Genomic DNA, 27,662 nt, shown 5'->3' with positions numbered 1-27,662 from the left:
CCTCTGACATCTGGTGACAGAACAAACTGATGACTATAATGGGAGCTGACATTCTTCTGAATGCCCCCCTCCATTTGTCTTCCTCCTGTCTCTGTAACCGTCATCCTAAAGATCATGACCTGGGGATTTGGTTCAGTTGGTTGAGTGCTTGCCTAGCATACAGGAGGCCTGGCTTTGATCCCTTATACAAGATAAACTGCATGTGGTAACTCGCACTGTAATGCCAGCACACGGGAGGGAGGTGGAGGAGAGGGTTAGAAATTCACCTCTCCCCTATGTGCATTGAGTTTGAGGTCAGTCTGGTGGTGTTCTGAATCTGTCTCTGCTAGCAAACCTGCCTCTGTAGCAGTCTCCAAATATCATGCCAGTCTTGTCCACATGAGTGCCACGGTACCACCCCAGGAATGAAGTATCCAACACTGGGTGTTGGAATTTCTAGAACTGCAAGACATCGACATTGTTTTCTTAGTGACCTGAACCAATTCATTTCAGAAAAAAAAAATTCAGTTTAATTTTCTAACAAGGAACTGTGTTGCTTGTACCGATAACAGAAGAAACATGAGGCATCTATGACTATATTTCCTGGCTTTTCTAAAAAGCTACTAAAATACAAAGCTAAACAGTAAAAGTTAGACCAAGGGAAGGAGAGTGAGCCGTATGTAGGCATCCATGAATTTGCAGACAGAACTGATAAACCAGCTCAGATTAATCTCTAAATTCCATTTTCACTGTGGTTATTTTACTTTTCTTTTAGGAAGGTGTGTGGGTGTGTGTGCATTTCCATGCATGTGTGATGTCACACTGGATCCGTGACCTCACACCGGATTAACTAATATAGAATTAACCTCAGTCTGGAGAGGTGGCTCAGTAGGTAAAAAGACCCGTCACCCAGCTAACAACCTGAGTCCAAGCTATGGAGCCCACATGGTAGGACAGAAATGACCCCCATACACTTACCACGGCACATGCGTGTGAACTGCCCCCTCCCCCATTTAAAGACGACGCTAATTCGCTTCGTTCTAAGTGTCACGCCCCGTGCTGCATGGAGAAGAGCTGCAGAATTTAGTTGGCCCTTTACCTCTTAGCAGATATTTAGGTCTGCCCAAATCTCACCTTTGAATTATAAACAAGACCCCAGAGAAGGTTTCGCATGGCACCCTGGGGAGGGTTTCCTCTGTGCAAGTGTGGACAATAGATGACACACACTGGATGTGATGGGCTGACAGCACCGCCCATCAAACAGTCCCCAATTCTGTCCCTCCCTGCAGCACAGAGTTCTTAAACACACGGACCCAGGAGGCTCTCTCTGCAGGAGTCTGATGTCTGAGGCGCTCAGGTCCTTCCTGTTGTCCAGTGTGCACCCAGAGGGATGTGGAGAAGGAGAGTTGCTATGCCAGGCTGACAGCACCCAGCCTCCCTGGGACAATTTGGCTTGCTGCTAGAACCGGGTTAGGAATGATTTGCTTCTCCTCTGACCCCTCCCTTGCAGAGGCCCCCACCACCACCACCCTGGAGACACCAGGCTTCCCCCGAGAACAAATAACATAACTGCCAAGCAGCCAAAAAAGAATTGGGGCCACATGACTTGGAGGCAGCTTCCAGCAGAAAACAGGCAAATATTGTCAAAGGGCTCCTGCCAAACCCTTTCCAGCATCCTCGGTCATGGGGGTGAGTAAATCCCACCTCACTGGGGATGCTGGGCGCTGCTGGAATCCCAGCCACACAATCACCCCTATTCACACCGAAGATTTTCAAATGGAAAGCAGCCTGTTGGGCCATGGCTGCTGACCTGCTGCCAATGCATGGCTCCTCTGTGGCCTGCTACCTCCCCTACGCACTACTGTGCCCTCCCTGAGCCCTGTGCACCTCCAGGGTGGGGGCAACTTTCTTCTCAGCACCTAGCACCTAGTGAGGTTTCCCCCCAATACTGAGGAGGCAGAAGATGGAGCAGTGAGGCTGGAACATTTCCCCTTTTCTGATGGGTTGCTTTTTATTTGATGGTAGTGTGATATTGATACTAAATAAATTTAGTGTTTCTCTTTAAAATGTTCTCATAAACCACCAGCAGCCAACTGGTCCTGGGGCTGTTCTAAAATAGGCTCTACTATTTGTCCTAGTTTTGTTTCTGTTGCTGTGATAATATGTCCTATTTGGAGAGACAGCTTAGGGGTCAAGAGAGCACACTGCCTTTGCAGAGGGCCTGTGCTCAGATTCCAGCGCCCGCCTTGAGTGGCTCACAACCTCCTGGGACTCCAGTTCCAGAGGATCCAGTGCGTTCTTCTGGTCTCTGTAGGCACACACAGGCGTGCACAGGAATGCACATGGTTTCAAACTCTCTGTATTCTCTCCCCCTTCCTTCCCTTTTAAATTTAAGGAAACATCTTGTCCAAAAACAGCATAGAGGAGGAAAAGGCTTACCCCACTTATAATTCTAGTTCATTATTTTGCAGAAGTGAAGCAGGGACTCCAGCTGCAGCCAGTCACACCTTATCTACAGCCAGGAAGAGAGAGATACGCACACTAGCGCTGTCTACTTGCTCTTGCTCAGCTAGTCTTTCTAAACGGCACAGTTCAGGGCCCAGCCTAGGGAGTGGGGCCACTCACTGTGGACGTCAGTTAACCTACAGTGGATCGTAACCACTACAGACTTCCCCACAGGCCAACTGGAGAATTCCTTTGCCAGTCCTTTCTCCAGGTGAGTCTGGGCTACAGCAAGTTGACCATGGTTCCTAGGTCACCGGAGGTTCTCCTCATTTTGACTCTGCTACGTGTGGAGAGCCCTCTCCAGGGTGTAAGGAGATTCACAAAGATGTTCTTTGGGGCCTCACTTGCCACAGTAAGTTGAGGAGAGGTAGATATGGAGAATGAATGGAGAAGAAGATGAAGGACACAGGACAGGGAACTGTCACAGTCCCCTTAGCTTTAGACAAAGCACAGACTTTGGCTAAAACAAAACTGTAAACAATAGATGCGGATACTCAATGGCTGGGCAGAACTCTGCATCCATGAACCCCAACCTCTGGGAAGTTGTAAGCAAACTGAGGGGAGTAAGCATACCCTTCTGTACTGTTTCTACCCATCACTGCGACGGCAGAGAGAGCCTCATCCAGTCCTCTGCTCTGGACTGGCCAGATTCAGGACAAACTGGGGCAGTTTGTTTCCCCTACCCCCTACCCCCACCAGACGATGTCACTATGAAAGTCACTTAACTCCCATGAAATTGCAGAGTGGGCAGACCACTATAGCCATGCATTAATAACAGACGAACAGGACTTAGGTCACTGCGTTGTTGAGTAAGCGCCATGGAAGTTCTTGTGGTATGCATTATAGAACTGATTGCTCCTCAGTCCATGAGTAAAATGAGAGGGGATTAAATCTGACACAGGAGAGGATGGCACGGCCCAATGACAAAGTTGCTGCTGGTGTGGATGTGTAAGTTCAAGGGACACACTCACTCTGAAAACCATGATTTAAAGCAGCATGCGATAAACTCCCCAGTAGCACTCATTTGCTACCAAGAATTACGCGTGTGGGTTGGTGAGGCGGCTCAGTGGGTAAAGGTACCTGCCACACCTATCCTTCAGTCTATAGACCCACATGGTGGAAAGCAAGGACCCATTCCCATGAGTTATCCTCTGACTTAGACGCACGCACGCACGTACACGCGTTACCACATAGTTGGTGTGTCGCCATCACATACAGGAGGAACAATACCGCCACTCTGCTATGGGGATGGCTGCCATGCCACAGATAACAGAATCCTCAACTCTGTTCTGATCTTAGGGCATCACTTTCTGTTCCTTGAAGAACACTGATACAAAGCTGCCTCCCTGTGTCCTAGGAGGTCACAGGCTGAAGCCTTCCAAGGAAGTCTTCTTTAAAAATGTGTTTCTCAGATAATGTCTTACTAGCTGGTGACCAATTTCATTATCTGCCCATAATAACATGGCTCAGTTCAAATGCATTGAAGTTAAATAGAAGCTAATAGAACAAGTCCAGAATTGTTTGTGTGTGTGTGTGTGTGTGTGTGTGTGTGTGTGTGTGTGTGTGTGTACAATAGAAACGTCCAGGTATAATGGAGCATTGTTCACCCACCATGTCAGACTAATGATGTCCTCTAAAGGAGGGAGGAAGGGAAATTTCATCATCAGATATGAAGAGAAGTAATTAGCCACTCTGTCTCTTTCGCGCCTCTGCCAGGGGAGCGGATGTTCCAATTAGTAATTTCAGTCCACACGCCAAGCCTCTGGATTTTTCGAGGCGGCCTGAGGGACGGTGTCACAATGCTGCTCCTGTAGAATCCACCAAGCATCAAAGTTGCCCTTCCATGCCAATTACGCCCATCACTCACGGAGCTTATTAAAATGCTTCATAGTCATAAGCCACCTGGACACACTGAGGCGCGGCAGCTCCCGTCGTAGGGACAAAAACATAGAAATGCAGCTGGTTAGCAGGGCCTGTCCTTCCACAGGTAACCGCCTAATTAGCTCAGCCCGAATGCACTGTGACTTTTGTCCATCAGATTCAAGTAGTTTGTTGTTGCTAGGGGTTCATCTCACAGGCTGTGTTAGCATGTGGGTGCTGTATTTCTTGATCTCCCGGTCAGATTTAGCAGGCAAACAGACCGCAGAACAGCAAATAGAAACACAGGCCTCAGTAATGTGTAATGAATAAAGAAACCAGGAATCCACCTGGGACATGATGCTTTTTTTTGGGGGGGGGATAGCACACAGAATACTACTCAATAGTCCAGACTGGCTTCAAACTCATGGTGATCCTCCTGCCTCAGCCTTTTGAGCGCTGCAATGCAATTACTCTCAGCTTGCGAATCCATATTTTTAACGACATATTGAAAACATTACTTCCCCAAGCTTTGCCCAACTTGGGGCATTTCTGACATTGGGACGATTGGCCCCTTTCAGGTTGGGAACCTGCGACCCACCTTTGTTACTTACTGCTTATGCCTCCAGTCTGACAAAAGAAGATGTACAGCCTGTATGCTATTTGGACTTAGTTCAGGCCAGCACTTCTTGCCTGAACTAGCGTATTGACTCCAAACTGGTCTCGTGTGTTTTTTGTTTTGTTTTTTTTTTTTTTTTTTTTTTTTTTTTTTTTTGATTCATGCAAAAAATACCAATTAGCTCAACTTTGTTAGTTTTCCTCAGTCTTCCACCACCCCTGTATCATTTGAAAGTGTCCCACATACGGATTCTGAATGGCTTGAGAAGCCTGTACCCCCCCCCCCAATCAATGGATTTGGGGGATCAAAATAAACTTAGGACAATGTTAACACAGTCTGCACAAAGGCTCACTTTCCTCTCTCCATGCAACCCTGGCTGCCCAGTTCCTCATGTCTGTGTAGTAGACTGCAAAATGTTCCTCCCACACACAATGGCCTGAAGTCTTGAAGTCAAACCTTGGTTAATTTAGAGAAATAGTGTGGATGGAATTTTCTGTCCCGCCTGGTCCCACAGCTGTTTAGTCCCAAATGAACATGCAGAGGCTTATATTAATGATAAACTACTTGGCCGATGGCTCAGGCTTCTTATTGGCTAGCTCTCTCTTAATTATTAACCCATTTCTATTAACCTGGGAATCTCGACATGGTCTCGGCTTACCAGTGATGCCCATGCATGCTGTCTTCCTGACAGTTGCATGGCGTCTCCCTCGAGACTCTCTCTCTGTGTTCCTCTTCCCTGAATTCTCCTAGTCTGTTAACCCCGCCTGTGCTTCCTGCCTGGCCACATCCTGCCTGTCCATTGGATGAAACAGTTTTATTCATCCACCAATAAGAGGAATATGTATTCACAGCATAAGAAGGACTTCTCCCCCTCCCATCAAAACAGTTTAATAGAACACTCACAAGTCTAAGATGAAACTTGTGAGGTCTACTTTTTTGCTTTTTTTGTGTTTTTTTTATACTTTGTTATCAGCTAACAGAACATACAGAACATATTAAGACTTGAATTAATATTCTTAATGTTCATCATCAGAGACATTATTATAAATCAAATTATTATTGTGATTTATAGAGCATTCTAGAAGTAATTAGGTCTTCTTGCCTCTGAGTCTTGTGGGGGGGAGGGTGTGTCTGGTGTGTGTGGTATGTGTGTGTGTCTGGTGTGTGTGGTGTGCATGTGTGTGTGTGGGTGGTGTGTGTGTGCATGTGTGGTGTGTGGTGTGTGTGTGTGGTATGTGGTGTGTGTGTGTGCGCATGTGTGGTGTGTGTGTCTGGTGTGTGTGTGTGGTATGTGTGGTGTGTGTGTGGTATGTGGTGTGTGTGATATATGCGTGTGTGGTGTGTGTGTGGTGTGTGTGTGTGTGGTGTGTGTGGTATGTGTGGTGTGTGTGTGGTGTGTGTGGTATGTGTGGTGTGTGTGTGTGGTGTGTGTGTGGTGTGTGTCTGGTGTGTGTGTTGTGTGTGTTGTGTGTGTGTGGTGAGTGTGAGTGGTGTGTGTGTGTGGTGTGTATGCGGCGTGTGTGTTGTGTGTTGTGTGTGTGTGTGCGGTGTGTGTGTGGTGTGTGTTGTGTGTGTGTGTTGTGTGTGTGTGTGTGTGTGTGTGTGTGTGGTGTGTGTGTGTGTGGTGTGTGTGAGTGGTGTGTGTGAGTGGTGTCTGGTGTGTGGTGTGTGTGTGTGTCTGGTGTGTGTGTGGTGTGTGTGTGTGTGTGGTGTGTGTGGTGTGTGTTGTGTGTGTGTAAGTGGTGTGTGTGGTGTGTGGTGTGTGTGTGTGTGTGGTGTGTGTGTGTGGTGTGTGTGGTATGTGTGTGTGTGTCTGGTGTGTGTGTTGTGTGTTGTGTGTGTGTGTGGTGTGTGTGTGCGGTGTGTGTGGTGTGTATGTGTGTGCGTGTGTGTGGTGTGTGTGTGGTGTGTGTGTGCGGTGTGTGTGGTGTGTATGTGTGTGCGTGTGTGTGTGTGTGGTGTGTGTGTGTGTGTGTGTGTGTGTGTGTGGTGTGTGGTGTGTGTGTGTGCGTATGCGGTGTGTGTGGTGTGTGTGCGTATGCGGTGTGTGTGGTGTGTGTGTGTGGTGTGTGGTGTGTGTGTGTGTGTGTGTGTGTGTGCCTATGTGCTCATGTGGAGGCTGGAGGTTGGTGTTGAGTACCCTATCACCCTTTCTTCAGTCACTCCCACATTGTTTTGGAGGCATCTTCTCTCACTGATTGGCATGCTCGCCGGCCAGCCCCAGAGACGGCCCTTTGCATGTCCAGCCCTGGGGATAGAAACACACACTTCCATGCTCACTCTTAAGACCTGGGCTCTGCAGTTTGAACCCCTGGTTTCCAGGAAAGGTTCTCACGCTGCAGCAAGCACTCCACAAGCTGAGTCGTCTCTTCAATCAACGAGTCCTTACTGTTTTAAACCTCTTTTTAAAACTGCATGTGTACATGTGTGTCTGTGCAAGAATGTGCCATTTGAATATACATGCCTGTAGAAGTCAGAAGGTGGTGTTGGATCCCTGGGCTGGAGTTACAGGAGGTTGTGAGCTGCCTGCCATGGTTGCTAAAAACTGAACTTGGGTCCCCAGAGAGAGGGCAGTGTATGCTCTTAACGGATGAGCCGTCTCTGGCTCCTCAGTCAGCTGAACACTATTTCATCATCATCTGAACCAGGTCGGGGATGGAACGCATGTTCAGCCACATTCCTTTGCACGTCATTTAAAGATTCTCTGCAGTTCCCATCATTCTTTCCTTTTAGATTGCCCTTTGAAAGCCCCTCTCCCCACACAGACAGATGCTCCCACCATTCAAATCACATGACATATCTATTGCTCTCTGTTGTTCTGCTTGCCTGGAGCCTCTGCCAACTGCTGCGGCAGAATAGGTTCCTAGCAAGAAAAATTCTCTCAATCACCGGTCACATCAGAAAATGAATTCTACTTTCTGAGCCTTAGTTTCTGGACCAGAAAGATCAGTGTAATGCCTACTTCATGTGGTTTTCTGTTTTGTTTTGCTTCATTTGGGTTTTTGTTTTTTGTTTTTTTGTTAACTCAGGTTGTCACTATGTAGCTCAGGCCATTCTTGGACACACTATATAGAGTAAAGTCACCTCAGACCCCGTATCTTCCCACCCCATCCTTCTGAGTGCTAGGAAGGATTACAGGCATGTGTCAACATGCCTGACCTTTATGTGATTGCTGTGAGAATTAAAAAAAAAAAACCATGGCTACCCAGTGCCTGCCTGGCACCTAGAAAGAGCTCCGTGACTATGAGCTGTTGTTTGCTGTTACAAAATTTCAATCCCAAATCCTCTGTGAAACCATAATTATCCACTCCAAGCTACATACTAATCAGTGTTTCTGTCTTCAATAGCATCCATGTCCAGGAGTTTATAGCATTTACATATTCTTATTCCTTGTGTTTCATTCTCCCCAGATAGACTCCAAAGTGAACTAGGACATAGGTTATGTTTTATGCCAACACAGTGCTTACAGGAGCCAGGAAAGGGACTTGGAGTAAGAAGACAGGGGGAGTGAGGACCCTGGCCAATACCAGGGCACATGTCACTCTGGCCAATTGTTGTCATGAGGGAATGAATGTTGGTCCGGGGTTGCCAGAACTCAGTTTTCTCATAAGAAACCATGAATCTAGACTTTTGTGCAAAGCCCTGGGTTCAAAAGCTGGGTCATTGCTGCTCAGGCTAAAGGAAGAACGTCTGTGAGCCCTCACTGGTGACAGCCACCTTACCTATGTGGTCCCCCTAACGTTTGAGCCGCAGCTGGGCCTCTGAGGCTACAGAGAAACAATGCTGTGAGTGTCAATTAGGGATCTTGGCTGAACTTGGAGAGTGATTTTCATTCATCCCAGATCCAAAGTTCAGAACAGGCCCAAGGAAACCTATACTGTACACAAGGCCAGTTTCCCTGGGCGAATAACAGAGAGAGTTCCACTTGGTGACACTGAGGACACGTGCATTGGTGCAGAAGGCCTTCACTTGGTTTGCCATTGCTTCCTTAATTTATTATTATTATTTTTTAATGGGGAGCATTCCACAATCATGCATGTCGTCCCTATCAGGGGCCACGCTTCTCTCTGTTTCCTTACATTGAGAAAACTCTTAGGCCTCAGCAAATGGGTTTTGAACTGAAGGTGTCATCTTTGTCCCTGTGTTTATTATGAGTCTGATCGCTATGTACCATCAAGGACTGTCTTACCATAATATGGCCCCAGTGCCTGAAAAGTGCTAAGATCAATACATACCTGTTGAATGAGTAAATGATGGAAATGACACATCCATCAAACACCAGGCACCTATTGTATGCCAAGGGACGGGTGGGAGGGACTTCAGGGACTCTGAGGTGCCTGGGTACTCCCCCAGCCTCAGGGTATCTGGTCACCTGGAAAGGACTGCATGAGGTATTTACTGGAACCTGAGAATCAGCAGGAACTACTCCATATGTTCAATCCCAGGAGATGGCAGTGGACTGAACGCTTGGGACCCTCAGCACTCGGCTCTGGCTTTTGGGGTCAGAGTCAAACATGGGGTTTGAGACTGAGCTATTGGAATGAGCTCAGTGAGTGGGCACCTTGGGAGGCTGCGTCCTCATTCTACATTCTACGACAGTGCTGGAACATGTCTCTGGAAAGTGCCCTCAGAGAGAGTTTAAAGCTACACAAGGACGTTTATTCCATTGCTTAGGAATAATGCCTTATTTTAACAACAGAAAGTTTGGGAAAACAGAAAGTCATCACTTTGTCCCCTAAACCTGATTCCAGGTTTTGCTGTTATTGTTGTTTGTTTTTTGAGTGGTTTCCCTAAAAATCCAATGGTCATAGGAGGAATGTTTTCTGTTGTATGTGTTCCAGGCTCAGGAGGGAAGCTCCAAAGAGAAACCTCCAAGTTGTCATGAGTCACAGCAGTGATGCTCTCTGACAGGTCGATGTCACTGGAAGCAGGATTCATTTGAATGCCTAAATTCTGGTGTTTTATTTTTTTTTAAAGCCTTCAAAACTTAGATTTATTCTGTGTCCTCAGTGCTCATCACAGAATTGGGGCACATTGGTACCCCAAAGTGTCTTATGTAAAAGGAAATGGAGGAATTCTAATGTCGTTCACAGGACATCTGGGCCCTGTATTTACACTGCTTGCCACCCACCAGCCACCCTAAAAAGCGGTTGTTGTCGGTAATCACTTCTGAAGTGAAACTGAGTCCTGAGGAGAGTGGACATGATCTTCCACAGAACCCCTAATCTGCCCTTGGGAAAGCATGGGATATAGCACTACCTACCTGAGTACCACACAGAGGAAGGAGACGCAGCATAATCAGAAGACAACTCTACTGGCATGAAGTCTCCCTTTGGGCAGTGATGAGTGGCTGTCCAGCTGCGACACCTCTGCTTGCCCATGTGTCTTCTTAGATATTTTCTTTCTACCACCACGCAAGTCAAGCCAAGAAGCTCCAGGGTGTTGACACGCAGCCTGTGACATCTTCCAGTTAGAAACAGCGGCTTCAAAGTGAATGCACCATTTGAAGCCTGGCTGAGGAGGGCACCTGTAAGATCTAGCATTGCTTTAAAGGTCTATGGAGGGGACCTGTTGCTTCTGTGCCCAGGCCAATGTCAGCACACAGTAGAGGGGCTGGAAATTTGGCCAGAGCAATAACCAGGACCGAATGCACCTACTGACCCTGCAGGTGACCTTGTTGTCCCGGTTCTCATCAAGGAGGAAGAGAACTGTTTTTGAGGCCTTCCCAGGCTGGAAGGAAGTGGGGACTGACAGGTTTTGCTGTTGTTGCTTTTCTCACTGGGTGTCTGTTTCCCTAGGCTGGAGGAAAACTATGAGATTGCCGAAGGCGTCTGCATCCCCCGCAGTGCCCTCTACATGCACTACCTGGATTTCTGTGAGAAGAATGACACACAACCTGTCAATGCTGCCAGCTTCGGGAAGGTCAGTCTAACCTCCCCAGGCTGGGCCTGGTCAGCCCCCCCCCACCAACTTTACATAATTCAAACAGTTTACAGTTTTAAAATTGCATTTTACTTGGGGTGTGTGTGGGGGGAGGAGCAGGGGGGCGTCAGGAGTCAATTTGTCAAAAGCTGAGTCCTCTCCTTCCACTGAGAGTCTCAGCGCTCCATAGCAGGCTCGGTTGAGCCTCTTCACCAGCCCACGACACACAGTCGTAAAACATCCTAATTCTTGTTCTATGAAGTTACTAAAATAAACACTTCGGTGACTTTGCTGTAATATTTTGCTGCAAAATCCTCACACAGTTAAAACAGTACCAAATCAAACTCTAGAACAAAGCAATGCACAGGATTGGATAATACCTGGGTGATGTGCTCTCTTGTCTTCCGTTGTAATTACGTTGCACAAAGTGGCATGTCTTCTGTGAGAGGCAAGCGTGATTGGTGAGCCTGGGACCAGAGAGGCTCTTTGCTTGGTAATCCATGCCTTGGGGAGACAGGGAAACAGCCCTGGATTATGACCTAGAAAGGGGTCCAACATGCTGTTCTGAGGGGCTCAGACCCAGCAGTGAGGGAAGGCAGAGTATCCCATGACTCTGGTGACTTGTGTCGGCATCCTCTTGAAGGGGTCACAATCAGAAGGTCAAGTAGGTGTGGATAGAGGGGCAGCTATGGTGACTCATGCATCCTTTCTGAGCTTTGTCTGCCTTGTGGAAAGGGTCAGGTGAGAGGTCAGAGGGGGTGAAAAATAATTTAGTCATCCAGCAGCTCAGATATACGTTAGCCTCCCCTTGCTGGTGATCACAACTGTTGGTATTAGGAGTTCATCTTGGAAATGCCTGTGTCCAGAGGCAAACAACCATCCATTAGCTTAAACATAACTAACACCATTCATTGGCTTGCTCGTGTAGAGACTCTGCTTTCAATCAAAGACACAAACAATTCTGCAGCTCTGTGGTCATCTTGGCGTTTCCTTGAACTCTTACTCAAGAGCTAAAGTCTGTCCTTCCCTCTTTGCAGCCCACTCCCATCCCTATTTTAAGCCTCAAGCCCCCTTCAAGATGTGGCCAAATCCCAAGAAGTTTGGGGTCTGAAGTCACCCTGACTCGGGTTTCTTCCCGCCGTCTGTCTGTGCCATCTCCCTTACCCTGCTGTTCAGCCCGGTGTCTTTAGCCGCATACAGCATCTAACACATTGAGACTTGAAGAAAAGCAAGAACCCAGGCCACACTAGCAGCTGCTTTGGCCTCACTGCAAACAATGAGCAGCAGCACTTAGCTAGAGACTGCCCTATTAGAGGGCACCTCCCCATCACGGAAGGGTCCACAGGGCAGTCTTGTTTCACACACACACACACACACACACACACACACACACACACACACACACACACACACACACACACACACACACACACACACACACACACACACACACACACACCAGCCCTGTGCTTTTGCTTTTCACGGGACAGCCCACAGAAAGTTGATGTGGGCTCAGTAGACTGGTCAGTAGACAAGTTTACCTCCCGACAAGGCCGCCTTCATCAGCAGCTTTGCTGGTCCTCAGCTCATTTTCCATAGCCCCAGCCCCTCTCTGCCCTGCCTCTCTTAGTCGTATCAGGGTGGGTGCTTCCTCTCAGTTAAGCCCCCCTGAAAATGCCCTCACAGACACACAGGTGATTGCAATCCAGTCAAAGTGACCATGACCATCAACCCTCACAGCAGGTCCTACCCCTGTGCCCTCTCTTGTCTTTATTAATCTGGTTGTGTATTCTTTTGACAAATGCAGGGTGCCACGATCACTGTGCCTTTATAGTAAGCCTTGAGGTCAGGTAATGACAGTCCTTTCATCTTGCTCTCTACTGACCTACTACTTATTCTGGATCTCATATGTCTCCGTGTAAACTTTAGAAGCAGTTACTTAATAACTGCAAAATACCCGCTGGGATTTTAATTCGGATTATAATTAATCTGTACAGCAAGCTGTGCAGAACTGAAATCCTGACCAGGTTGCATCTTCCTATCCATGTACATGGGGCACCACCCCATTTGGCTTTCCTTGGCTCTCAATTGCGTTTTCTTCATATAGATCTTATACATATCTAACTGGGCTCACATAAAAGTGTTAATACAAACGGTGTAGTGTTTGCTGCTGGCGTGTAGAAAAGCCTTTACATATTAGCTTTCATATATTAGCCTCATATCCTGCAACACTTCTATAATTTCTTTCTAATTTAAACATTTTGGTGGGTGTTTTGTTTCTCAAATACATTTTTATTTTCTTTGTAGACAATCACGTTATATGTGAACAAAGACTAGCCTATTCATTCTTCCTGGCTTACCTTTTATTTCCTTTTCTTGCCTTTATTACATTAGTGAGGCCTTCGGGAACAGCGTTGAAAAGAAGCATGATATTCTGTTATGAACAACCACATTAAGAACTGCCCTGCCTCCCGGGGGGAACTAACCCCTTGGTCAGTGTGTCATCCACCCTTTCATCCTTCACAGCATGCATTGGTTTAAGGCTGTGTTATCTGAAGTTAATGCAACTTCTCATACTTCTTTTGGTTACTGTTATTCTCCATTTAGTTTTCATCTTTAAGCATCTTTGTATTTAAAGCTTTTTTGCAAACAACATATATTTGGATCTCGTCTCTTTTTTTACTTCATGAATCAATCTCTCCCTGACATTCCATCTCCTCTCTTTCTTGGTGTCTTGCAAGGATCTTTCTGCACAGCCCAGGCTCTCTGTGTAGCTCATGTTGGCCTCAAATCCTGATCTACCTGCCTTGGCTTCCTGAGGGCTTGAACCTACCACCTGCCCAGCACCTGCAGCTTCTCTCTGAATTGGTGTAGATGCCCGAGTGATGTTCACTCACAGTGATTATCCACACAGTTGTAACAATATTACCACACCCATTAGTTTTCTGTTGTCCTTATTCTTTATTGTATTTATATATTTTACTATTTCCTACTGTTTACAGTTTGATTTACTTATTTACTTATATGTGTATTTACTTATTTAGAGACAAAGTCTTGCTATGTATCTCAGGTTAGCCTCAAACTTGCAACTGTCCTTCTGGATGCTAGGGTTATAAGTATATGCTATCATGCCTGTTTTTTCATGCCTTATTTCATTTTTTTATTCATTTAATTTATGTGGGTACATGTGCATACATGTGGGTACCTGGAGAGGCCAGGAAGGAGGTGTTGAATCCCATGGATCTGGAGTTACAGGTGGTTGTGAGCTGGGAACCAAACTCCTATACCCTGCAGGAGCAGCAAATTCTCAAATACCAAGTTGTTACTGCAGCCCCCGACACCCAGCTTTTACTTGGGCTTTCATGCTTGCAAGTACAGGCTTACACAGCAAGTATTTTAATCATTAAGACATGTCCCCTTCTCATCCCTAAAGAAGTACTTTCAGTTAACCATTTAAAATTGTTAACTTAGCCCAGTTTGGCCACAGATTCACTGTATAGGCCAGGCTGACCTTGAACTCACGGTAATTCTGCTACCTCATTCTGAGTGGTTCCTTGAGAGTAAGTGTGCCTATATTTTACGGTCATGTTTGGATGCATATGTATGTACATGTGTCGTGTGTGGAGACCACACCTTCTCCTGCTGCTCTCTATCTGATGAGACAGGTTGTCTCAGAGCCTGGGGCAGACTGTTTGGCTAGACTGGCTGCCCAGCAAGTTTTAGGGATCCACCTGTCTCCTCCCTCACAATGGGGCTGCAATTGCACTTAGCCATATTGGGTTTTGGCATGGATTTGAACTCAGTTCCTCGTGCAGCAGACAGTTAACCCTTTTAACTTTAATTAGCCATTTTATATGACTCTGCTTTATCCTCTCTTTTGGCATAACATTTATACTTTTTTAAAAAGTTGATTTTAGTGCCTGTCCATAACTTGCAGTATACATTTACAGCTAATCGAGCCACCTTTAAGTAACTTCACTGGTGAGCGTCTTGTAACAGTCCTCTCCCTCCTGCCCGTGCTGTGTTACTGCTTTACCATCATCAATTTCCCTGATGTAGGAGCCTACACAGACAGATGTATAATTAGTGTATTGCTGAACTAGTGTTTTTGAACACAGTGTCATAGTAGGCAGACTAAAAACAAGTTTCACTTTTACCCAAAGTTGTTGGTTAGAAAGAGAGAGAGCGCGGGTTTTTATCTCTAGAAGGCTCTCGGATGCCTGTGTATCTGCTATGACATGGATCCAGGGCCTGGAGCACTGTAGGGTACGGCAGCACTCTTTGACTTTCAGTGGGCTTACATGGAGATACATCTACTGGAAGCTGAAAATGTCATCAGTCACAGATGTGTTCAGAGTACTGAACCTGCTGAACAGCAAGGTTTAGCCTCGCCTACCTTAGACATGCTAAGACATTTATTTACCCTACAATCAAGCATAATCACCCACAACAATTCGGGACACTTATTTACCCCATAGTCAGGCGCCAACAAAGCACTCCTTATAAGAAGTTTTTGAACATCTTGTATGGCAGCATCGCACACCATGGAATTCTAGCTATCTGCCTTCATGAGCACATGGCCAACCGTAGCTGCCACTCCTACTATTGCTCAGCATCACAAGAGATCATCATCTCACATTGTCACCACCTGGAAAATATCACGGTTCAAATGCAAATGCAAAGCCTGGTGTCTCCCAAATGTGTGTCACTTTTGCAGTACCTTCAAGAACACAGGAAGCTGAGTCATCAAAACTGCCCCCCCCCCAGTCAACTCTCAGATGATAGCCAGTTAAAAGCAAGACTGTGAGGCTGACACAATTTATAGTCCACAAATTGTGGGGGGTCTTGGGGAGAGGTAGAAATATGGAAAGGCATTGGATAGCTTGGACAGTGTGATCTGAGTGCATTCTGAGTGCATGAGGCCATTTAGCATTGCAAGCTTCACTTCCAGGAAGGCTTGCTGATGACTCCAACTCCTCATGGCTCTTGTCTGTAAGCACAAAGCTAGAAGAGAACACAGCCCTTTAGTACTGACGATTTTCTTCACACACTGAGTTTATGAGGGAGATTTGAGATCTATTGGGATGAGTCCATCCTTTTCCAGATGGGGACATTAAAACTCAGAGGGAGGGGGTGATTTTCTCAAGTTGATGCAGGGTTGCCCCATCCAAGCTAGCTGATGGGTGGTTCACTGATGTCAGAAAGATATGAAGAAACCAGGAAAAGGGAAGTCGGCCTATATTTGCATGACTTTATTTATACTCACAATTTCCAGTGAGGTCACTGGTACATTGAACTATGGGGGTGGCTCCTCCTTGAATGTCTGGCTCCCTTCTTGCTGGCTAGCCTTGCTCAGTGGTGGGGACAGCCATGTGTGTTTGGGGCTCTGTGTTTAGCATCATGTATAAATATATGGGGAGCACAGATGGAAATAAGACCTTCGAGAGTCCCTCCATTCTGCCCACCTCCTTCTTGCCCTGACCTGGGAGGAGGGGTCATTCCCATGCCCATGGATACAGGAGATAAAAGTGTCTTGAAGGCATTCCAAGGGTCTTCATAATGATATCTTGCCATCACTTAAAGGAAAAATTAATTATGCTGATAGAGCTAGCATATGTGTTCCTTAGCCTTTAGAATATAGTATAAAATATCCACATGATTTCATATCAACATATATATTTTAATTTGGTTTTCTTAGTGGAGTACCATGCAAAAATTCCCAGACCAACTGGGTCTGAAGTTCAACCCCAGCATGAACCAGCATGAATCCAGTTTAAGAGACCTGGGTCCAGTTCCCTCGCCTGTAAAGTGGATCCATGGAACAATTCCGGGGACTGTGGAGGGAATGACTAAATCCACCTAGCTCGAAGCCAGCAAACAGATGCACTCAATGCCTATTGGTTACAATTATGATTTCATTTTATCATAGCAACATTTCATGGCTCTAATACCTCATGGCTTTTTAATACACCATCCCGAATGTATGAGTGTTCCAACTCTTCTGGATGCTCCTCCTGCTGAGCAATTTTGAAAACTATTGTTCTAAAAACATCCCACATCACACTCACTGCTATCACCACCCGCACTTTTCTTATTATCGCCTGCACAATTATTCCATATTTTGACTTAACCTGCATCTTACGTAACTCACCCCACTCTAGCTAAATCAGTCTGCCAAAACTGTCATAGTCTCACGCACACGTGACACATCATCCAGTCAACCTAAGGACAATACCTGGTTCACAGATTTTATGTTTGGACCCCTTGCAGTTCTCATCCACATTACCTGCCTCATGGTTTGCTGTTACTCTCCCCCCCCCCTCCTGCCGGAGCGCTTCCCAGACCCTCTCATCCATTACCACATGGGATTCAAAAGTCTGCTTCTACCTCATTGCAATCCATATGCTTTTTTTTTTTTTTCTTTTGGAAACTTCTCTTGGAGAATTTTCTGCAGAAGTGGAATTTCAAAGCTCAGTGTAAATGGATAACATCCAGGAAATATGTGCATATAACACTTTATATGTATGTGTGTGAGCATACAGACTGGGTCATTATGCCCAATGCACAATTGCTCTAGCAAACACTTGGGGAAGGCGTCACAGAGAGCAGATGTTTCAAAGTCTTTATTCACACCTACACTAGGCTTCAATTTTTCTTCCTCTGGAAGGGGATTAGGTTTATTGCAAAAAAAAGAAGAGAGAGAGAGAGAGAGAGAGAGGGAGAGAGGGAGGGAGAGAGGGAGGGAGGGAGGGAGGGAGGAGAGACTCCCATTTTGTGTCTAGATTTAAATTGGGTTGGGAATCAGCTTCTTAACCAACCTCTGTTCCGAATCATCTCTTTCTCTTGTTTAAAGATTCCCACAATGGATATTTATGAAACACAGTGTATTAGGGTATTAAATTTCAATTTCTGTTTGACCAGCCTTCCTTTTTCCCACACCTCAATGGCCACTGAACTGGGGCCCACAGTTCTCCCTCAGATCAGTTTTCGGCATCATTGACTCATTATATCCCCAGAATCCTCTCTCCTCTCGTGTGTGGGAAGATTCACACTGGCTCTGTCACCCTCGAGTTTCTTTCAGATCATTTGTTGATGACAATTTTTTTTGCCTCCTGAGGGTGGGTTGAATCTGTAGAAACAATAAGAAGCCCGGTGGCTAAGTTAGAAGACCGAGGCCATGGAGGCCGTAAGATGGGGGGCCCAGAGTGAAGCCTGTCTGTAGAGGAGAGGGGCTGAGGGAATTTGCTGCATGGCTCTGGAGGGATCTCCTGGGGCACTTTGTAGAGGACATATCTGAGGACCAATGCCCAGTTGATGGACACCCTGCTGGTTCCCTGGTGCCAAGTGTTAGGAAAGTAAAGGCCAAAGAAGGTCAGTGGGATCCTGTCCATGCTTCCTCCACTAGCAAGAGGCTGTGAACCCAAGCAGTTAGGTCACTAACCAGCTCCCACGTCTCAGCTGGGGAGTGTTTTAGGGTCACTTTTAATGCCTAGAGGAACATGTCTCAGACAGTGTGGTGCTCAGCGATGTTTGTCTGCCCCTCCATTACCTTCTCTCTTTCCTCCTCTTACCATAGGGCCACTGCATGGCCGAGTCATTTCAGGGATGCACACCTACAACTTGTAGTCTGTGAAAATTTCACCCACAAAGTTATGCTATTGTGCCCTGCATGCTGGGTCTCCTCAAAGCTGGGTCGTGCACATGAGCCACTCACTGCCACCTAAAAATTATCCCAGAAGCTCCAGAGAGCATAGATGTCCTGAAGGCCCCACCCCCACCCTCCCACCCCCATTTCCACCCCCACTACTGTCCCCCAACCCCCCCCCCCCAGCTCCGTTTGCCCTAGCTGAAAGAGAGAAGGGTGGGATTCATGAGTAATTAAAGGGAATTTGGAAGGCTGGGATGTTATGGAATGTTAGATCAGTAGCTAGAACAGCATGTGGTGTTCTTTAGGCAGGCTTCATTGAATCCATACAAATAAAGAAAGAGGGGCTGCCTGCCCGTCTGCTCATTTATCAAACAGCGAAGCTCAGCCTTCACAGCTCCACAAAAGTGTTTTACTGTTTGCCGAGTCTCTCTCCAGAAATTAAAAGCTGAACAGCCCTGCGTTTTGGACACTCCCAATGAAATTGTGCTGTGCTTTCAAAAACAGGGGCCAGTTGATGATGCAGTGAAAAGAGGGGGGGGCAGAGTTGTAATTTGCAGCTCATAAGAAACACTTAAAAGCAAGGAGAGAGAGAGAGAGGAGAGAGAGAGAGAGGAGAGAGAGAGGAGAGAGAGAGGAGAGAGAGAGAGAGGAAAGAGGAGAGAGAGAGAGGCGAGAGAGAGAAGAGAGAGGAGAGAGAGGAGAGAGAGAGAGAGAGAGAGAGAGAGAGAGGAGAGAGAGAGAGAGAGAGAGAGAGAGAGAGAGAGAGAGAGAGAGGAGAGAGAGAGAGAGAGAGAGAGAGGAGAGAGAGAGGCGAGAGAGAGAGAGAGAGAGAGAGGAGAGAGGGGAGAGGAGAGAGAGGAGAGAGAGAGAGAGAGAGAGAGAGAGAGAGAGAGAGAGGAGGGGGGGGGGGAGGCAAACTTCCTTCCCACAGGATTTCCTGCGGCTGAAGGAAGGAAGGAGGTACCATCTACAGCAGCTTTCCTTGCTCGGAGTAGGATCAGCCTGGAACTGCACCAGGGCAGGTGCAGGCAGCCTGCCTCCTCCCATCCCCCACACCCAGCTCACAGCAGGCTCGCCTCTTATTTCCTGGAAAAGCCTGTCTTTGTTTGCTGGTTTTTTTGGCTGCTTAAGCCTGAGGAGGTGAAGATGAGCAACTAAGTACCAAGCACTCTCATCCCACAAACACATAGCTTGGGAAGGCAGCGTGTGCCACGCCTAGGCTGGACCACTGGATTGGGTGAGGATCCTCTGACAGACAACCCAGGAAAGGGGGCTGACTCGGTAGGCGGTGGATAGTTCTAGAGGAAGGGGGCTGCAGAGTGGGGCTCAGGGCCTGTGACCCTCGTGCTCCGTCTGGTCACTCCTCTTCACCCCTGCAGCCCCGGACTGTGGACTTGTCTCTGGTCCCACATCCTTGCCCGACCGACTTCTGGCTGACAGGCAGCGGTGAAAAGTCCAGATGCCTGCCCACTGGGACAGGGTTCCCACTTTGCCCTTTGACCAGCTGAGCTGCAGTCCATGGGACAAACAGCATCCCTTTTTACAGATGAGACCTGATGCTCGTGTGGCAGAAGGAGCAAAATACCTTTTCAAGTTTTCCATTTTAACACACTTTAAAATGCGTAGTATCATCTGGAGGGAACGGGAAAGCCGACCCCAGGCTTGTTGGGAAAGCATAAGAACCTGAGTTCGAATCCCCAGCACTTCAAACACACAAACCACCTGTCAAGGCTGGACGCAGGTCTGCAACCCCAGGGCAGGGATGCGGTAAAAGTGAGGGGGAGGGTAGCTTGCTGACCATCAGCCTAGCTCTAGATCCAGAGAGATACCCTTCCTCATAGAAACAAGGTAGGGAGTGACAGATCAGGATGCTAGACATTCCGTCTCCATACACATCCACACACATGCGTACACACACCACACATGAGCACACACATCCACACACCACATAAGCACACACATCTCACATCACATACATACATACACACACCATACATGTGCATGCACACATCTCACACACACGTGAGCATGCACACACATCCACATACACCACACACATCCACATACATACATATACATACACCACACATGAGTACACATACACACACACACCACATGTATGCATGCACACATATCACACACACACACACAGTGTTTTGAGTGTAACTTATGCACTTCGAGTAATTTCTGATTGTTAAACAGTTTTGCCTTTGAGAAACTATTATGAGGCAAAAATACTAATATACCAATAGTAAACATAAATACCATTATGCACAAAGATATCACAGTTCCCTCTTAACACACTAGGAATATATTCAATGGCTGATGAAAGAATCATTCATTTGTTCTGCTACGTTTTGAGTCCCATCATTACCTATGGGAACGGCTGCTGCAGCCTACAAGATGGCATCCCTGCTGCTACCATAGCCCCCACAGCCAGTTCTCCACTCAGCAGCCAGATTCATCTCCCTGAGTGGTTCAGCTGGAGCTGGTCCCCACCTCACCCTGTGAAAGCCAAGTATGCACAGGGCCCGCAATCCCCCTTATGGTCCCTCCCAGCGGCTTCCTCTTCCACCATCTCCTTTGTCTTTCCTGCCAACTGCTCCATCCATATCCCCCAGAGTTCCAAGAGCCCTTGGCCTTCCCTCCCCCACAAGCTGGAAGAAAGATCCTTGGAGTCCATTCCCTCACTTTCTGTCGGCCACCACTCAGATCCATGTTGTCGCCGTCCTCAAATAGTAAACAGCCAAACAGCCCCGCTACCACATTCCCCATCTCGTACTTTTGACTTCTCTGTGGCAAGTCTCTGGTTTAAGACAGGGTGGGGTATTTTCTCCATTTCAGCCTTTTCACTTTGAGACATGTCTGAGCGTAGGCTGTTTCTATTTTCACCAGCATCATATTCCACAGGCCTCACATGATATCCAGGTTATAGCCAGGGCTCAATGAAAGCCGCTGAGAGAATCTAAGCCACATAGCCACATTCTGATATCCAGCCTTGATGGGGAGTATCCTTCCGTGTGCTGTGACTATGTGTCTCTTATTGGCTGATTGTGGTTATTGAAGCAACACACTGCTGAGCATGAGGAATCGTAGAAGATGAGTCTTAGAGGCCCCAGGTAGGCACTGATAGAGCTGAGTTGGCCATTTGCTTACAAAGATCCTACGGAATGCTGGGGGTGTGGCTCAAAAGTAGATTCCTTGCCTAGCGTGTATGAGTCCCTGGGTTTTGCTCCTAGCACTGAATAAATAAGGTCAGGATTTGTGAAAGAAACTGGCCAACAGATGCAAGTTTTTACTTAGAAAGAGTAAATTCAAGATGTCTTTTAGACAGCATGGTGACAACGGTAAATAATGCATTATGTTCTTGAAAATTGCCGTGAGAGTGTATTCTAGGTGTCCTCATTGAGTGTGCCTCAAGAGCGAGGCAATGCTCATCCTGATGAGCCTAATCTGTCCACTTCATGATGCATATTCCAGAACACCATCGTCTTAGTGCTCCATTGCTGTAAAGAGACACCATGACCAATGCAGCTCTTATAAAAGAAAGCATTTAATTGGGGGCAAGCTTCCATTGTTAGTGGGTTAGTCATGGCAGGGAGCTTGGGAGCAGGCGTGGCAGGCATGGTGCTGGAGAAGTAGTTGAAGGCTACATTCTGACCCACATGCAGAGAGAGAAGAGGAGAGGGGAAGGAAAGGGAGGGGAAGAGAGGAGAGGAGGGGAGGGGAGGGGAAGGGAAGAAAGGAGGGAGGAGAGGAAAGGAGAGGAGAGGAGAGGGAGCCTGGGCCTGGCTTGAGCTTCTGAAACCTCAAAGCCCACCCCCAGTGACGCACTTCCTCCAACAAGGCCACACCTCCTTATCCTTCCAATCCTTTAAAATAGTGCTACTGCCTAGTGGGTAAGCATTCAAATATAGGACCCTATGGGGATCATTCTAATTCACACCACCACCTCTGTACTACATGACATAAACACATACGTTTTAATTGGCCAATTTAAAAGCAGTCATGTAATTGTAGTCGCCAATCAAGTGGCCCAGGGAGGAGCATGCCTGGAAGCAAGGCAGCGAGACAGCACGGCACGTGCCGTCCTGGGCAGATGGAGACGGGCAGATGTGGACAGAGTCGTAGCACACTTGGAACAGAAGAAAGGTGCACTGTTGCCATCGCATGAGACAGATAGATGCCCTTGAGGTGTGGAGATAGAAGGCTCTGCCCCCACCAGGGAGCTGGGAGGAGCTCACAGGGGAGTGATAGACGTCCTGAGGAGAGAGGACACAGCAGTGTGCAGCCCACAGGCAGTGGGTACAGAAGAGGCAACCTGAGAAGCCCCTAGAGAAGCCACTCTGACGGGCTAAACTGGACAGAGCTGAGATCACGTGAGGACATTTAGAGAAACAAGATGGAGGAGTGAAAATGGAGCTTCTGCTGAGTCAGGTGACCCTGGAGGAATGTCAGAGCGTACTACTGGACAGGCAAGGGTGTGTGTGTGTGTGTGTGTGTGTGTGTGTGTGTGTGTGTGTGTGTGTGTGTGTGTGTGTGTGTGCGTGGGGGGGGTGCGGGTGATACTAAGCTACTTCTCCATACTGACTTCTGATAATTCCATTAATGACTTCTGTATTTCCATTAAACAGAAGCATTTAACATTTCTACTTTTCTGGATGTGAATGGATTCCAAGTTATTGGGTTGTCCACTGGCATCACCATCCCCTTGGCTCTTTCCTGCCTTCTGGAACCTCTTAGGGTAGGGGAAGATGGATCTTGTTCACAACAGAAGCCACAAGAGCTTTTCCAAGAGGGTCAGAGAGAGGCGAGCAGAGGAGAAATCTTGACTTCCTCAAACACAGCTAAGTGGGAAGAGAAGGGAGTCATAGAAAGAGGCACCAAAGGAAGGTCTGAGAGCCCAGGGATATTTTGTTCATGGAGGAGCGTAGTTGAGTCCAGAGCATGCAGATCTCAGGTCTGCATGAGGGTGGCTCAGCTCCTGAGTTTCAGTTTGTTCATCTGCACAGGGGAGCAGCCCAGCGCTGGGTTTGTGCTGATTAGAGGTGGCGTGTGCAAAATGACTAACATATACCCAACCCAAGACTGGGACTTGAGTGAGCAGGACACTGAGCCCTGTTGTTTAGTCACTGCGTACCTCTCAGTTCAGCAGGGAGCAGGCAGGGGCACCCAACACTTCACGAGAAGGTGTATCCATTACGTTTTCATTGTGACTGGAACAACTTAGAGGAAAGTTGGTTGTGTCTGAACACTTGGACCTTATGCTCAGCTGGGTTTGGAGAGGGCTGTGCAACCTTTGGGAGATGAAGCCTCATTGGAGGAAGTGGATCACTAGGGAACCTCTGGAGATTTTAACCCTCCCCCCATCCCATTCCTGTTCATTTTCTTCCTGACCACTGGAGCCATAGATTAGCTGCTTCCTGCTTCTGCCAAGCCTGTCTTGCCATGCCGTACTGTAACCCCTCAAACTAAAAACCAAATAAACCCTACTCTACTTACATTGTTTCTTGTCATGCATAAGATAAAATGTGTATAGTGCAAAGATCGTAAGAGCCAGAATGGCAGCAAGTCCTTGTGAGATTGTCTCTCCTAAAGCTGCTGCATAAATACCACCTGAGCAATGACCATCAAAGGGGGATGATTAAAGGGCCCAACTCCTACAAGAATTGCAGGCACTAATGCCTGCTGAGAGAGGGAGGGTTAGCCTCTCCTGGGCATAAGCCCCTGATGGGTTATCTAATACAAATCAGTCAACCCTTATCTATATCATCTATCTCTATCTCTATCTATATCTATATCTATATATCTATATCATCTATATCTCTATCATCTCTATATATCTATATCTATCTATATATCTATCTATTCTATAATGTGTGCATGTATAAACATATATTTAACCAGCTATATTTATATTTATATATTTATGCATATGTTTATATTTCTGTTTGTATATTATATATATATATATAATGACAAAGAAAAGGAGGTTATCAATTTGAGACTTAGGGGAGGGGCATGAGGGTTGGAAGGACTAGACATGGAGAAGAAGAAGATACCTGGCATTTCCAATGACGAAATGAAATGATCACATTTGCCTTGTAGAGGCTAGATTGGAGGCGGGGCATCCTGCTGGGAGAGTGTGTTTGTGGTCCAGGTGGAGATGACTGATGTGGCTGGAGCAGAGATGGAATGGGCGTTGAGACACAGCTGGCTTATTGGGGAGCGTCACTGAGATGGGTTGGGAGACAATGAGGAAGCCCTGCTGTCCTAGGAAAATTACCGGAAGGTGACGCTGGTCACAAAGATGGTGAAGCCACCATTCAATACACAAGTCATTCCAAGGGAGAAAGTAAAACTACTGGCAAAGGAGTGAATCATAGGTCAAATTGGTCGGTGAGTTCCTGAGCTTGTGTCATGACTAGACAAAGAATGACAAGGACTTGGATTGTAACCCATATTGACTCATGGGGATAGAACAACTGACTCCAGGAAGCCTGTCCCTATGTCCCAGTGGCCTGTGGCTTGTCTGTAGACCAGCCAGCAGCCCTGTTTTCCTGGCCAAAGGTTGGCCTGTTTGCCCTGTGAATGTTGTGTGGGATACCATGGGTATAAACAGAGCCCAGCCAGTCCCCTAAATCAAGAGACAATGAGGCTTAGCAACCAAACAAAACAGTGCTGGTTTCTTTTATCATCAGAGGTGATGTACAGGGAGCAGAGAATGGTTCACATTTTAAAGGGAGAGAAAACCCCACACTGTAACATTCTGGTGCTTTGGGATGCATCTTGTGAGACCATCCTCAATTTTGTTCATCAGAACTACTCTACTAAGAAAGTTCTTTTCTTTCTGCGTAGACAGTTTGTTTAGGACAGCAGCGATCACAGAAGCAGTCTTTGTCCTACCCACAACCCAACAACCCTAGCAGATCCTCAGTTTAGTTCTCCACATAATCTGCTTATTCTTGTATCTTTACAAGCAAAAATTTCAGCTAGAGTTTAATGTGTGCATCTGCCTAGTATCATATCAAAGCAGGTCTGATGTCACGATGTAGTAAGAGTTTGGGGACCATTCTTTATGGCTACATGAATACTACTGAGAATATATTACAGCATGTAGGTATATTACAGCATGGGGTATTCATGATGTTTCTAAGTTTTCTCTTATTAGAAGCCCCACACCTTTGCATTCTTACTTTCCGATACTTTATTAGATCTTATTAATAGATCAGAAAGTGTGAGTATTTTGTGGCTCCTGACGTATGTTGTACAACTGCTTCAAAGGAACACTGTATTAATAGGAACCCTGGCAACCTGAAGATTCTAGTTGTACTATAGATTTAAAAAATATTATGTTTACTTGGTGTATGTGCACATGAGCACATGAGCATATACATGCACACACACACACACACACACACACACACACGTATACATACATATACATGCCATAGCATTCATGTGGAGGCCAGAGGACAACTTGTAAAAGTTGGTTCTCTCGTTTCACTGTGTGGGTCCTGGTGGGTGGAGCCATCAGGTTGACAGCAAGAGCATTATACACTCACTGAGCCATCCTGCTGGCCTTTTACTACAGTTCTGACAGCACCAAATGTTACCGTTTTCATATTATCAGCTAATATTAGAGGGCTCAACAGAGCCCCTCACTGCTGACCCCATTTGCACGGGAGATATTTCCTGGGGCTGCACACAAGCGAGGCCCCGCTTTTCCTGAGAAATTAGTGTGCCCTGATAGATGGCTGGGACTCCGGAGTCACTACTGTTGTCTAGTTTGCTTGGGTGGTTAGGAAACTCAGAACCCAAATTGTGACTTTCTTGATTCAGTGTTTGCTTCTCTTCTCATTCCAGGCCTACCACTAGTGTTAATACTTAAACATTGTTAATACCTGCTTTGGTCCCTTGCTCTACAGATGGTCACACAATGAGCTCTGGAGGGGCTGGCCACAGGCTGAGACAAATGTGAGGCCGAAAGGCCATTAAACCTTGGTATAGGCTTAGACTGCACAGCAGGGCAAGGGGCTCCCAGAGCAGTTCAGTGACACAAGCTGGGATAGTGCATTTTACACAGGACAGGACAATACCGGGGTGGGATGGGGGCACCTTATGTAGTTCAGAGAATGCCTCCATCCTTTTTGGTTATCACTGATTCTTGTGTATGTTTATGTGCATGCGTGTGGAAGGCAGAGATCCCCGTTAAGTGTCTTTTCCGCCACTCTCCACTTTATCTTTTGAGATAGGTTCTTTACTGGGATCTACGGTTCTTCAGATAGGCTGGGTTGGCTGGCTCGCAAGTCCCACCAATCCTTCTATCTCTATATCCCTAACACTGGGATTATAGGAACTTGAGTGCCACCGTGCACAGCATTTTACATGGGTATTGGGGATGTGAACTCAGACCCTCATATGCATAAGCAAGCACTTTACCTGGTAAGCCACGCCCCCACAAGTCCATAAAAGAATGTTCACAGTCTCATTTCCCTCTCCAAGTGGTTCTGTGATATTCTTGCACTGAGCATCGTGTGAGCTATCTCTTCTCTCCCCGCATCCTGAAGCTCACAGGAAGAAAGGCTGCCTGTCTATTCTCCACACTGAGGGTACTTGGTTTCCCAATGTGTCAGCACAGGCAATCTTCATGCTGGCACCCTAAGATCTCCGTTTTTCCCTCTGTTCACCTCTTTCCCACTGGTTGAGTTGACACCACCGCCTGTTATCCCTCTGATTAAGGGCAGACTACATGACTCCCCTGAGTCCTCAGATATCACAGAAGGGAACCAAGGTACACAAAGATTGCATATGTCAAGTCCAAACCTCTAACCGGTTCACAGTGCATGGATGGAGATGAAAAGGAATGCCAGTGTGTGCCAAGAGTCTTCTCTCTAGGGGAAGCCCTTGAGCTTGCACCCTAGCAGCAGGGGAGCGTGCATGCTTAGCATCTCTTCAGGCAGGACAGTGTGCAGCTTCATCTCTCTGACCATGCACATCTGCTCAGGGCTCAGCCAGAAGGGAGCAAGGGAGCAGCGCCCAAGGGTTCCGAGTAAGTGTAAAGAGGAGAGCTTCAGAGGAAAGAATGAGCCTTTAGTCTGAAACACACTGTCGAGTGTTTACTAAGCCCGG

At 46.9% G+C, this 27,662-nt stretch overlaps 1 protein-coding gene across 1 annotated transcript in view; it reads left to right on the top strand.

Annotated features, from left to right (window-relative positions):
* Nucleotides 1–27,662, top strand: part of Rfx4 (regulatory factor X4) — a 128,583-nt gene that overhangs the window by 34,987 nt on the left and 65,934 nt on the right. The window contains exon 4 of the mRNA XM_051206210.1: nt 10,759–10,882. Within this exon, the coding sequence (XP_051062167.1) occupies nt 10,759–10,882 (124 nt within the window). The remainder of the gene's footprint in view (nt 1–10,758; nt 10,883–27,662) is intronic.

Source organism: Phodopus roborovskii, unplaced genomic scaffold, assembly GCF_943737965.1.
Source record: "Phodopus roborovskii unplaced genomic scaffold, PHOROB, whole genome shotgun sequence".
NCBI lineage: Eukaryota > Metazoa > Chordata > Mammalia > Rodentia > Cricetidae > Phodopus > Phodopus roborovskii.
This window is presented reverse-complemented; position numbering and strand designations above follow the sequence as displayed.